At 30.8% G+C, this 15,167-nt stretch overlaps 1 protein-coding gene across 1 annotated transcript in view; it reads right to left on the minus strand.

The window, feature by feature from the left end:
- Positions 1-4,381: 4,381 nt before the first annotated feature.
- The window catches only part of LOC143228623 (cell adhesion molecule Dscam1-like), a 55,149-nt gene continuing 44,363 nt past the window's right edge, over positions 4,382-15,167 (minus strand). The window contains exons 9-13 of the mRNA XM_076459849.1: positions 11,199-11,492; positions 8,588-8,740; positions 8,034-8,237; positions 6,251-6,411; positions 4,382-4,487 (exon numbers count right to left, since the gene is read on the minus strand). Of these exons, the coding sequence (XP_076315964.1) occupies positions 4,431-4,487; positions 6,251-6,411; positions 8,034-8,237; positions 8,588-8,740; positions 11,199-11,492 (869 nt within the window). The 3' untranslated portion in view covers positions 4,382-4,430. The remainder of the gene's footprint in view (positions 4,488-6,250; positions 6,412-8,033; positions 8,238-8,587; positions 8,741-11,198; positions 11,493-15,167) is intronic.

Consider the following 15,167-nt stretch of genomic DNA (forward strand, 5'->3'; position numbering starts at 1 on the left):
CAATGTTTGTTTCTCTATAAAAACAACAATATTTTTATATTACTGGTTCAATGTTTGTTTCTCTATAAAAACAACAATATTTTTATATTACTGGTTCAATGTTTGTTTCTCTATAAAAACAACAATATTTTTATATTACTGGTTCAATGTTTGTTTCTCTATAAAACAACAATATTTTTATATTACTGATTCAATGTTTGTTTCTCTATAAAAACAACAATATTTTTATATTACTGGTTCAATGTTTGTTTCTCTATAAAAACAACAATATTTTTATATTACTGGTTCAATGTTTGTTTCTCTATAAAACAACAATATTTTTATATTACTGGTTCAATGTTTGTTTCTCTATAAAACAACAATATTTTTATATTACTGGTTCAATGTTTGTTTCTCTATAAAAACAACAATATTTTTATATTACTGGTTCAATGTTTGCTTCTCTATAAAAAACAACAATATTTTTATATTACTGATTCAATGTTTGTTTCTCTATAAAACAATAATATTTTTATATTACTGGTTCAATGTTTGTTTCTCTATAAAACAACAATATTTTTATATTACTGATTCAATGTTTGTTTCTCTATAAAACAACAATATTTTTATATTACTGGTTCAATGTTTGTTTCTCTATAAAAACAACAATGTTTGTTTCTCTATATTTTTATATTACTGGTTCAATGTTTGTTTCTCTATAAAAAACAACAATATTTTTATATTACTGGTTCAATGTTTGTTTCTCTATAAAAACAACAATATTTTTATATTACTGGTTCAATGTTTGTTTCTCTATAAAAACAACAATATTTTTATTTTATATTACTGGTTCAATGTTTGTTTCTCTATAAAAAAACAATATTTTTATAACTGATTCAATGTTTGTTTCTCTATAAAACAACAATTATATTACTGATTCAATGTTTGTTTCTCTATAAAACAACAATATTTTTATATTACTGGTTCAATGTTTGTTTCTCTATAAAACAACAATATTTTTATATTACTGGTTCAATGTTTGTTTCTCTATAAAAACAACAATATTTTTATATTACTGGTTCAATGTTTGTTTCTCTATAAAACAACAATATTTTTATATTACTGGTTCAATGTTTGTTTCTCTATAAAAACAACAATATTTTTATATTACTGGTTCAATGTTTGTTTCTCTATAAAACAACAATATTTTTATATTACTGATTCAATGTTTGTTTCTCTATAAAACAACAATATTTTTATATTACTGGTTCAATGTTTGTTTCTCTATAAAAAAACAACAATATTTTTATATTACTGGTTCAATGTTTGTTTCTCTATAAAAACAACAATATTTTTATATTACTGTTCAATGTTTGTTTCTCTATAAAACAACAATATTTTTATATTACTGGTTCAATGTTTGTTTCTCTATAAAAACAACAATATTTTTATATTACTGGTTCAATGTTTGTTTCTCTATAAAAACAACAATATTTTTATATTACTGATTCAATGTTTGTTTCTCTCTATAAAACAACAATATTTTTATATTACTGGTTCAATGTTTGTTTCTCTATAAAAACAACAATATTTTTATATTACTGGTTCAATGTTTGTTTCTCTATAAAAACAACAATGTTTTTATATTACTGGTTCAATGTTTGTTTCTCTATAAAAACAACAATATTTTTATATTACTGGTTCAATGTTTGTTTCTCTATAAAAAAACAACAATATTTTTATATTACTGGTTCAATGTTTGTTTCTCTATAAAACAACAATATTTTTATATTACTGGTTCAATGTTTGTTTCTCTATAAAAACAACAATATTTTTATATTACTGGTTCAATGTTTGTTTCTCTATAAAACAACAATATTTTTATATTACTGGTTCAATGTTTGTTTCTCTATAAAAACAACAATATTTTTTTTATATTACTGGTTCAATGTTTGTTTCTCTATAAAACAACAATATTTTTATATTACTGATTCAATGTTTGTTTCTCTATAAAAACAACATTTTTATATTACTGATTCAATGTTTGTTTCTCTATAAAAACAACATTTTTATATTACTGATTCAATGTTTGTTTCTCTATAAAACAACAATATTTTTATATTACTGATTCAATGTTTGCTTCTCTATAAAAAACAACAATATTTTTATATTACTGGTTCAATGTTTGTTTCTCTATAAAAACAACAATATTTTTATATTACTGATTCAATGTTTGTTTCTCTATAAAAACAACAATATTTTTATATTACTGGTTCAATGTTTGTTTCTCTATAAAAAACAACAATATTTTTATATTACTGATTCAATGTTTGTTTCTCTATGAAAAGAATAATATTTTTATATTACTGGTTCAATGTTTGTTTCTCTATAAAAACAACGATATTTTTATATTACTGGTTCAATGTTTGTTTCTCTATAAAACAACAATATTTTTATATTACTGGTTCAATGTTTGTTTCTCTATAAAAACAACAATATTTTTATATTACTGGTTCAATGTTTGTTTCTCTATAAAAAAAAAAAACAACAATATTTTTATATTACTGATTCAATGTTTGTTTCTCTATGAAAACAACAATATTTTTATATTACTGGTTCAATGTTTGTTTCTCTATAAAAACAACATTTTTATATTACTGATTCAATGTTTGTTTCTCTATAAAACAACATTTTTATATTACTGATTCAATGTTTGTTTCTCTATGAAAACAACAATATTTTTATATTACTGGTTCAATGTTTGTTTCTCTATAAAACAACGATATTTTTATATTACTGATTCAATGTTTGTTTCTCTATAAAAAACAACAATATTTTTATATTACTGGTTCAATGTTTGTTTCTCTATAAAACAACAATATTTTTATATTACTGGTTCAATGTTTGTTTCTCTATAAAAAACAACAATATTTTTATATTACTGGTTCAATGTTTGTTTCTCTATAAAAACAACAATATTTTTATATTACTGATTCAATGTTTGTTTCTCTATAAAAACAACAATGTTTTTATATTACTGGTTCAATGTTTGTTTCTCTATAAAATAACATATTTTTATATTACTGATTCAATGTTTGTTTCTCTATAAAACAACAATATTTTTATATTACTGATTCAATGTTTGTTTCTCTATAAAAACAACGATATTTTTATATTACTGGTTCAATGTTTGTTTCTCTATAAAAACAACAATATTTTTATATTACTGGTTCAATGTTTGCTTCTCTATAAAAAACAACAATATTTTTATATTACTGATTCAATGTTTGTTTCTCTATGAAAACAACAATATTTTTATATTACTGGTTCAATGTTTGTTTTCTATAAAAAACAACAATATTTTTATATTACTGGTTCAATGTTTGTTTCTCTATAAAAACAACAATATTTTTATATTACTGGTTCAATGTTTGCTTCTCTATAAAAAACAACGATATTTTTATATTACGGGTTCAATGTTTGTTTCTCTATAAAAAACAACAAATATTTTTATATTACTGGTTCAATGTTTGTTTCTCTATATAAAACAACAATATTTTTATATTACTGGTTCAATGTTTGTTTCTCTATAAAACAACAATATTTTTATATTACTGGTTCAATGTTTGTTTCTCTATAAAAACAACAATATTTTTATATTACTGGTTCAATGTTTGTTTCTCTATAAAACAACAATATTTTTATATTACTGGTTCAATGTTTGTTTCTCTATAAAAACAACGATATTTTTATATTACTGGTTCAATGTTTGTTTCTCTATAAAAACAACAATATTTTTATATTACTGGTTCAATGTTTGTTTCTCTATAAAAACAACGATATTTTTATATTACTGATTCAATGTTTGTTTCTCTATAAAAACAACAATATTTTTATATTACTGGTTCAATGTTTGTTTCTCTATAAAAAAACAACAATATTTTTATATTACTGATTCAATGTTTGTTTCTCTATAAAAACAACGATATTTTTATATTACTGGTTCAATGTTTGTTTCTCTATAAAAACAACGATATTTTTATATTACCGATTTAATGTTTGCTTCTCTATAAAAACGGGCCCGGCGTGGCCAGGTGGGTTATGGCGTTCGACTCGTTATCTGAGGGTCGCGGGTTCGAATCCCCGTTGCACCAAATATGCTCGCCCTTTCAGCCATGGGGGCGTTATAATGTGATTGTCAATCCCACTATTCGTTGGTAAAAGAGTAGCCCAAAAGTTGGTGGAGTGTGGTTATGACTAGTTGCCCTCATTCTAGTCTTTTACTGCTAAACTAGGGACAGCTAGTGCAGATAGCCCTCGTGTAGCTTTGCGCAAAATCCAAAACAAACAAACAAAACTTATGTGTGGAAGCAAAACGAGGACATATTGGAAATACTGTTGCTACACTTTTCAAATGACAGTTTTAAGTTCGACCGATTTAAATATGATACTTACCACGGTTTTGTTGAAGGTTCACGACAAGTTCTCCCCAGTGCTGTGTGGTTTCCCTGCAATTAAAAAAAATTAATGTCGTTAATGTGTGTCCTTGAAACAAAGATAAATATATGTTAGAATTCAAACTTCACATTTTATTAAATCACGTGCAGTATTTAGTACCATTTGTAACTATACTTAAAATAAGTTTTGTAGAATGACCAAACTTTAAAGTCCTTGTTTTATGAATGTTATTGTAAAACATTACCCGTTGAACAAAATAAAACTTTTAAAAGGAAGTATGACAGTAAAATACTTTATTTGTTCCTAATTAAGCCCAAATTTAAACAATGGGCTATCCCTGCTCTGCCCATCATGTATGTCGAAACCCGAATGGTCTGGGATGGCCCGGTGGGTTAAGGCGCTCGACTCTTAATCTGAGGGTCTCGGGTTCGAATCCCCGTCACACCAAACATGCTTGCCCTTTCAGCCGTGTGGGCTTTATAAGTGACGGTCAATCACACTATTCGTTGGTAAAATAGTAGCCCAAGAGTTGGTGGTGGGTGGTGATGACTAGTTGCCTTTACTCTAGTCTTACACTGCTAAATTAGGGACGGTTAGCGCAGATAGCTCTCGAGTAGCTTTGTGCGAAATTAAAAAAACAAACAAACAGCTTTCTAAATTTGGGAACAACAGCGCCCCTATCAGTAACCCCGCCAATATTCAGAAGTGTTTGTAATTACTTTGCTAACTATGTAATTTCTGGAAGTTAAGTGAACTAATAACTGTCAGTAAAGAAGTATAGGACAAAGAATTTGCTTCAAGAGAAAATAGTCTATTACAGATTTGGTTTCATAAAATTAGAAAGGTCTACAATTAAAGTTGTTATATTAACTAAAGATTTTGAAGAATAAAATATGATCGAATGAAGTGTTGGTCAATAAAAGTGTTTGTGTTAACAGGAGTCAATAACATTTTCAAGTGTTGGTAAAAACTTGTAGAATAATAAAGACTGATTAATATATATCTATTAAAATTAATCCTTCGTCAAATAAATACATTATAGAATGTATTCTTTGTTGAATAAATTTATAACATAAAGAATGTGTTAAATAAAAACCTGTTGAAACGAATACTCTATTGAGACATCCATTCACGAAAAACCGACTCCTCCAGGGGTCGCGCCAAATTTTAAAATATTATGTCCCAGAAGGTGCCGATTGGTTGAAATAGACTATTTGACCTTACTATTCAGAATCTATTTTCAGATTTAAAATCCATTAAGTATTAATAAAGATACAGCTGTATATAGCAGTAATGGTTTTAGAGGTTTCAGCGTTCTCATATTTTCTAGATTCAATATTATACACCATGCTTTCTTTTAACCTAATTCTATCTTGACTTCAGATCCCTTGACCTTTTCGTTACTGTTCTTTTACTTTTTTTGCATCCAGTTAATATGATTTACATCATTCAAACATGAATTCAAATATAAACAACACCTACAAACACTACACTTTCCTATTTTCTATGTGGATGCTCCTGATAAGATATTTTACAGGTTTTACTTATGAGCATATATTCCTCATTCAAAACAAGAAGTGTTTTACATTGGATTACTGTTACGAAATCTGACTGGCACCTCCAATCAGTTTTTCTACCCTGACTTTTTTTTTTACTTTTAAATTAAGGTCGGTTTTTCGCGATCGTGGATTTTAAATAAATAGTACGCAGATTAATGAACAGCTTGTCAAACGTAGAGTTTAATAAATCGTGAGTTGAAACATTGGATTGATTTCAGAACAAACAAACAAACTGATGGATTTTTCCAACCAACGTGAAAGAGAACGTCGTACTGAGCCGAAGGATCTGGAATCGGTCGATGGTATTGGTTGGTGAACGTCTGAAGTTCTCGAACAGTACCCTGGGAACTTTCTGTGTCTGAGTCGCAACCTGGAAGTCGACAGGTGGCGTACGGTGTCAGATCGTCTTCGTAACCTGGGGAAACAAAACCGTGTTGAGTCTGATTGTTTATTTGTCGTGAGTCAGGTGTCAGATATTATTCACAACACATGCCATCATCACTTACATTTAATCAAATTCATATAAAATTATTTACGTTTTCCATTAGCTTGGTTGTACCTCAAGAGACTCACAGTTAATTCTGCGAGTTTATAAAGTTACAAAAAATGTTTTCATATTAATGATAAATTTAATAGTTAGAACCCACTGTGCAGCTTTGCACTTAATGACGAACTAATTTCACTCAGCTCTTTAGGTTGCAAAAGGTGTGATTAAATGTTCGAAACACACCTTTAACTGCATTGCATAAATTGAATGTCGAAAACATTTAACAGGCTCGTCCAGGTTCTACGAATGGTCGAAACACTGCATTTCTGTTTCGTAATAAATACACTAAGTAATGTTCAAAACAACTTGAAAAGTTGACAAACGAGTTTCTGACATTGACCTCTGTGATTATACAGGTCCTTTGTGAGTTCACTTTTTATGTGAAACTATGTTTCCCATCAGCATCATAAAGTCTCATAAAAACCAGAATGTTCTATAATTACCAATGATGCTCAACAAAAACCAGAATGTTCTATAATCATTGATTAGTTGGGTTGAAGTAAGCACAAAGCTACACAAAGGGCTATCCGTGCTCTGCCCACCATGGGTATCGAGTCTGCAGACACGCCGCTGTGCCACTAGGGGGCTATACTCACTAATGATGTCCTCCAGTCCTATATTCTTGTTGGTATTTCTCCTTAGTGTAAAGCCACACTAAGGGTTATCTGCACTTTTTCTATCGCGGAGAATCTAACCCAGAATTTTAGTACTGTAAGCCCTTATTAATTTTCATAACGTTATATTGAAGAGTGGACAAAAATTAAAAACAATAAATATGGTGGGTTTTGTTTGTTTTTTGAATTTCGCACAAAGCTACTCGAGGGCTATCTGCGCTAGCCGTCCCTAATTTAGCAGTGTAAGACTAGAGGGAAGGCAGCTAGTCATCACCACCCATCGCCAACTCTTGGGCTACTCTTTTATCAACGAATAGTGGGATTGACCGTGACATTATAACGCCCCCCCCGGCTGAAAAGGCGAGCATGTTTGATGTAAGGGGGATTCGAACCCGCGACCCTTAGAGCTCCTTAACCACCTGACCATGGGTTGTGAAGCAGTTATGACTGACCGTGATGACATCTGTCAAAAATCTCTATCCGAAGGAAATAGTTTCGTGTTGACGAACCAAATTATGTTGTCATCCCATTAACAATAAATGAAAAACGAATAGTGTGTTAAGCCTAATTATGTTGTCATCCCATTAACAATAAATGCAAAACGAATAGTGTGTTAAGCCTAATTATGTTGTCATCCCATTAACAATAAATGCAAAACGAATAGTGTGTTACGTCTAATTGATGATTATCGTAATGACATTTCTTTCATATCATTATTTGAAAAGTAAAGTAATTTGAAACATTAATTCACGCGCATATTGTAACGCAACAAGGCAGTCACGTGATTTTCAATTTTGAAACGAAAAACTGTAGAATAAAATAATTATTATTTCTTAATTAATGGTTAATATGCAAAACAAGAATAATGCCCTTTACCAACACAATGGTCCTCTGGTGGAGGTAAAGCTTGGTTACGATCCAGGGATGCGTCGTTACGCAATGGTCTCTGAACTTTTAGCGCTCTCTGGTGGTAGGTCGGCACCTCCTGGTACTGAACGTCTTCCGTCAGTTTCTTCTGACCTGTCCGGTGCTTTACAACTAGTCCTTCAGGACTCTGTCTGTTCTGGTCATAAAGGTCATCTGTGGATTAAACAAGACAAAAACATGGAGGATATGCAATGGCTTCGTGTTTCGAATCTTGGACTCTTCAATCCCCAGACCGACATGCTAGTCACTAAGACACACACAGATAGATTGCACTAAAATATGTTTACATTTACGTTAGAAGATAAGTATATTCGATAATTAAGGATCCAGCCGATATTAGATAAATTATAATTTCTTTACGTAATAGTAACTCTTCTGTGAAGCCCCTGAATGTTTTGCAACGATTGTAGGAATTTATCTACATTATCGAAATTAGACATTTAAACTACAACTACACACAATAAAACACAACCCAGTTCTACAAACCAACAACCAATTCTCACCTGGTTGTCGTCTTTTAAAACAAACGCAGATCGCCACACCCAAAACGACTGTCAGGGCAACAGCAGCCGCGACTATTGGAATAATTATGTTCAGTTCTTCCCATGGTTTTCCAGGTCGGTGATATCCTCCAACAGCTAATGGACCAATCGTAGCTGAGACAGATATAATCATATGTACGTGCTGAGCAATGTAAAATAGAAGGTCGTTATTGTTAAACACCATATATGGTGCATCAGAATCCAATTTGATAAGCCTAATCTAGAAGATAGGGGGTCCAATCGAGTTCTGGTGGTGATTATTATAATCACACAGTAATTTTGTCTCTGTCCTTTTCAGGATGTAAGATAGCCAAGCATGATTACAATAAAACTAATATTTACAATAACACAAGCTGTACAACAGGTAAAATAATAATGTAATACTAAACATAGTTCTTTAATAGAATTACGAAAGTGAGAGAGTTTTGGGTGCACAATCTGTCTCATAACAAACATTTAGAAAATTCTAAGCTTACGCCAGGTTTTCTGGAAATATCTTTGGTTTGTGGACTTTAACTGAGAGAAAGTCAATGAAGTGAACCATGAAGTGAGAGAGTTTAGTAAGCTTTATGAAAATACTTCATTAGCAATGTAAGAACCTCAGAAACGGAATGTAAGAACCTCAGAAACATAATGTAAGAACATCAGAAACCTAATGTAAGAACCTTAGAGACTTAATGTAAGAACCTTAGAAACTTAATGTAAGAACCTCAGAAACTTAATGTAAGAACCTTAGAAATTTAATGTAAGAACCTCAAAAACTTAATGTAAGAAACTGAGAAATTTAATGTAAGAACCTTAGAAACTTAATGTAAGAACCTTAGAAACTTAATGTAAGAACCTTAGAAACTTAATGTAAGAACCTTAGACACTTAATGTAAGAACCTTAGAAATTTAATGTAAGAAACTTAGAAACTTAATGTAAGAACCTCAGAAACTTAATGTAAGAAACTGAGAAATTTAATGTAAGAACCTTAGAATCTTAATGTAAGAACCTAAGAAACTTAATGTAAGAAACTTAGAAACTTAATGTAAGAACCTTAGAAACTTAATGTAAGAACCTTAGAAACTTAATGTAAGAACCTTAGACACTTAATGTAAGAACCTTAGAAACTTAATGTAAGAACCTTAAAAACGTAATGTAAGAAACGTAGAATTTTAATGTAAGAACCATCGAAACTTAATGTAAGAACCTTAGAAACTTAATGTAAGAACCTCAGAAATTTAATGTAAGAACCTTAGAAACTTAATGTAAGAAACTTATAAACTTAATGTAAGAACCTAAGAAACTTAATGTAAGAAACTTAGAAACTTAATGTAAGAACCTTAGACACTTAATGTAAGAACCTTAGAAACTTAATGTAAGAACATTAGAAACTTAATATAAGAAACGTAGAAATGTAATGTAAGAACCATAGAAACTTAATGTAAGAACCTTAGAAACTTAATGTAAGAACCTTAGAAACTTAGTGTAAGAACCTTAGAAACTTAATGTAAAAACCTAAGAAACTTAATGTAAGAAACTTAGAAATTTAATGTAAGAACCTCAGAAACTTAATGTAAGAAACTTAGAAATTTAATGTAAGAACCTAAGAAACTTAATGTAAGAAACTTAGAAACTTAATGTAAGAACCTTAGACACTTAATGTAAGAACCTTAGAAACTTAATGTAAGAACATTAGAAACTTAATATAAGAACATTAGAAACTTAATATAAGAAACGTAGAAATGTAATGTAAGAACCATAGAAACTTAATGTAAGAACCTTAGAAACTTAATGTAAGAACCTTAGAAACTTAGTGTAAGAACCTTAGAAACTTAATGTAAAAACCTAAGAAACTTAATGTAAGAAACTTAGAAATTTAATGTAAGAACCTCAGAAACTTAATGTAAGAACTTTAGAAACTTAATGTAAGAACCTTAGAAACTTAATGTAAGAACCTCAAAAACTTAATGTAAGAAACTTAGAAACTTAATGCAAAAAACTTAGAAACTTAATGTAAGAACCTTAAAAATTTAATGTAAGAAACTTAGAAACTTAATGTAAGAACCTCAGAAATTTAATATAAGAAACTTAGAAACTTAATGTAAGAACCTTAAAAATTTAATGTAAGAAACTTAGAAACTTAATGTAAGAACCTCAGAAATTTAATGTAAGAAACTTAGAAACTTAATGTAAGAACCTTAAAAATTTAATGTAAGAAACTTAATGTAAGAACCTTAGAAACTTAATGTAAGAAACTTAGAAATTTAATGTAAGAACCTTAGAAACTTAATGCAAGAACCTTAGAAATTTAATGTAAGAACCTCAGAAACTTAATGTAAGAAACTTAGAAATTTAATGTAAGAACCTTAGAAACTTAATGTAAGAAACTTAGAAACTTAATGTAAGAACCTCAGAAACTTAATGTAAGAACCTTAGAAATTTAATGTAAGAAACTTAGAAATTTAATGTAAGAAACTTAGAAATTTAATGTAAGAACTTCAAAAACTTAATGTAAGAAACTTGAGTAGTTTAAAACTGAAACAGGAAGTAAATATAACCCAATCTTCCAGTAGAAGTAATAAGTACCTCCATCGACGGTCAAGGTAGAAACGTCATATTCTTTCACTGTGGAACCAGCACTGTTATGTGCTGTTACACGTAACTTGTACCACGTGCCTTGTGATAGACCCTGGATTACCACGTGGTTACGAAGACGTTTCAGATCCGTGGTAATAGTCTTCCAGTCATTACTGAAAAGACGTTTGTACCGGACAATATATGAGTTAACTGGACACCCACCGCTTTCCCAACCGTTCATTTGCAGGCTGATGGACGTGGAGTTGGATGAAACAAAAGTGCCGATAGAGGGGGCGACTGGAACTGTAAAAACATTTGCAGAACACACAATAAATGAAATTATTAATACGAACGAGAATGTTATAGAATTTAACATATAATCATGTATGTATACGTGTAGTCTTTAAGACATAACGGTACTTTCCCTCTGTCTAGCCTTACCTCTTTCAACTTCTAAATGACTAACTTGTTCAGTTAATACTTATCACCACCAGGGTACTTATACAATACATGGCCAAAAGTATGTGGACACCCCTTCTAATTAGTGAGTTCGGAGTTTTCAGCCAAACCCATTGCTTGACTGGCTTGCACAAAACCTTGGCTTAAACCCCATCGAACACCTTTGGGATGAACTGGAACGCCGACTGCGAACCCAGCTTTCTTCACCAACATCAGTGCGCGACGTCATTAATGCTCTTGTGGTTGAACAGGGGCAAATACCCGCAGCCATGTTCCAAAATCTAGTAAAAATATTTCTCAGAAGAGTGAAGGTGGTTATAGCACATTTTCCCTATTAAATGCTAAAAAAGTGTTTTTTTTTTTATTTTCCCTTTTCTTATTTTCATTTTTCGAAACTCTACTCAAATAAGTGGTTGAGTCTAACAACGTAAAATGCATATTTTTTTCCTTTATGATCATTGGCCTTAAGATTATGGCCAGTAGTGTAATAGTTCGATTACTTTCTTCCCATTAAGATTTTAATGTCGGGAATGCAAGAGGCCCGTGACGGGGTTGAGTATCGTGAAACCTTATAAGTGTAGTGAGTGTTGGTATAATAAGCCTGTTGTAAAGATGTAGTGTGAGAACACCTAGCTTAGAGCCAAGTGCATAAAATTTATCATGAAAATAAAAATGTCGATTCAATTATCAACTATTTATGAATTTTCTGCCATATCACCAACATTTTATACAGGAACAACCGTCTTTAATCAACACAAACAGTTGGAATGTAGTGTTACCAAAAACCAATGGCCTGGCATGGTCAGATGGGTTAAGGTGTTCGACTCGTAATATGAGGGTCGTGGGTTCGAATCCCGTCGAACCAAACATGCTCACCCTTGGGGCGTGGGTGCGTTATACTGTGCTGGTCAATCCCACTATTCCTTGGTAAACGAGTAGCCCAAGAGTTAGCGGTGGGTGGTGATGACCAGCTGCCTGCCCTCTCGTCTTACACTGCTAAAGTAGTGACGACTAGCGCAGCTTTGCGCGAAATTCAAAACAAAGAAACCAAAACGCAGAGGTTTTTCTATATATTAGAGATTACTAACGTAGCTGATTTTTACCAATAAATATTCTACGAGTACGACTGAATTCAAATCTTAAATCATCTCAGTTTTGATTTGATCAGGAAAGTATTTATCAACTTTTAACTGACTCGACTCCATTTCTTCTGCCTCTGTGAGGGCCTGGAATGGCCTAGCGCGTTAAGGCGTGCACTTCGTAATCTGAGGGTCGCGGGTTCGCGCCCGAGTTGCGCCGAAACATGCTCGCCCTCCCAACTGTGGGGGCGTTATAATGTGACGGTCAATCCCACTTTTCGTTGGTAAAAGAGTAGCCCAAGAGTTGACGATGGGTGGTGATGACTAGCTGCCTTCCCTCTAATCTTATACTGCTAAATTAGGGACGGCTAGCACAGATAGCCCTCGAGTAGCTTTGTGCGAAATTCCAAAACAAACAAACAAACAAACAAACAAACAAACAAACAAACAAATCTGCCTCTGTGTTGGCTAATCTTCTCTTCACAAATCGTATTTATTACAGTTAGTTATGAAATGTGACATTAGGGTGAGCTATGGGGTGGAGGCTGTACTGATTGGCCCGTAACTTTCGAGGGCTATTCGTTACTTTTACTGTTGTTGCCTGTTACGTCACACAGCGAAAAGGGTTGATCAAACAAATCCGTCATAAATACGGTGAATAATAGCAGTGTTGATTCTATTGTTTATGTGTGACTTATGTAATTAAAAGCCTTGTCATCATAGACTTACACACATCGAATAGTTTTATTAAAGCATCATATGTGCATCAATATCTTTAGTGCATCACAGAAATAATTTTTAAACATTTCCAATTATTATTCTAAACATCAACTGGTTTTATAAATAAATAAGTATAACATTCTGCGACGTCAGATGGCGCTAAAGCATACAAATTCAAACACGAGCCGCTTACACCTCGTGCCTTGTTTTTCTTGTTTCTTTCCACGAGTTTTATATTTCAAATGCTTTTGTTTTAGAAAATAAAAATTTTTACATCAGGCTTTTCTCAACCTAATAGTGAAATATATTAAGTTCCCATCAGAATTTTTACATCAGGCTTTTCTCAACCTAATAGTGAAATATATTAAGTTCTCATAACAATTTTTATATTAGGCTTTTCTCAACCTTATAGTGAAATATATTAAGTTCCCATAAGAATTTTTACAGTAGGCTTTTCTCAACCTAATAGTGAAATATATTAAGTTCCCATAGAATTTTTACATCAGGCTTTTCTCAACCTAATAGTGAAATATATTAAGTTCTATAACAATTTTTATATTAGGCTTTTCTCAACCTTATAGTGAAATATATTAAGTTCCCATAAGAATTTTTACATCAGGCTTTTCTCAACCTAATAGTGAAATATATTAAGTTCCCATCAGAATTTTTACATCAGGCTTTTCTCAACCTAATAGTGAAATATATTAAGTTCTCATAACAATTTTTATATTAGGCTTTTCTCAACCTTATAGTGAAATATATTAAGTTCCCATAAGAATTTTACAGTAGGCTTTTCTCAACCTAATAGTGAAATATATTAAGTTCCCATAGAATTTTACATCAGGCTTTTCTCAACCTAATAGTGAAATATATTAAGTTCTCATAACAATTTTATATTAGGCTTTTCTCAACCTTATAGTGAAATATATTAAGTTCCCATAAGAATTTTTACATCAGGCTTTTCTCAACCTAATAGTGAAATATATTAAGTTCCCATAAGAATTTTTTACACCAGGCTTTTCTCAACCTAATAGTGAAATATATTAAGTTCCCATAAGAATTTTTTACATCAGGCTTTTCTCAACCTAATAGTGAAATATATTAAGTTCCCATAAGAATTTTACATCAGGCTTTTCTCAACCTAATAGTGAAATATATTAAGTTCCCATAAGAATTTTTACATCAGGCTTTTCTCAACCTAATAGTGAAATATATTAAGTTCCCATAAGAATTTTTACATCAGGCTTTTCTCAACCTAATAGTGAAATATATTAAGTTCCCATAAGAATTTTTACATCAGGCTTTTCTCAACCTAATAGTGAAATATATTAAGTTCTCATAACAATTTTTATATTAGGCTTTTCTCAACCTTATAGTGAAATATATTAAGTTCCCATCAGAATTTTTACATCAGGCTTTTCTCAACCTTATAGTGAAATATATTAAGTTCCCATAAGAATTTTTACATCAGGCTTTTCTCACCTAATAGTGAAATATATTAAGTTCCCATAAGAACTTTTACAGTAGGCTTTTCTCAACCTAATAGTGAAATATATTAAGTTCCCATAGAATTTTTACATCAGGCTTTTCTCAACCTAATAGTGAAATATATTAAGTTCTCATAACAATTTTTATATTAGGCTTTTCTCAACCTTATAGTGAAATATATTAAGTTCCCATAAGAATTTTTACATCAGGCTTTTCTCAACCTAATAGTGAA

The sequence above is a fragment of the Tachypleus tridentatus genome, chromosome 10 (genome assembly GCF_004210375.1).
Source record: "Tachypleus tridentatus isolate NWPU-2018 chromosome 10, ASM421037v1, whole genome shotgun sequence".
Lineage (NCBI taxonomy): Eukaryota > Metazoa > Arthropoda > Merostomata > Xiphosura > Limulidae > Tachypleus > Tachypleus tridentatus.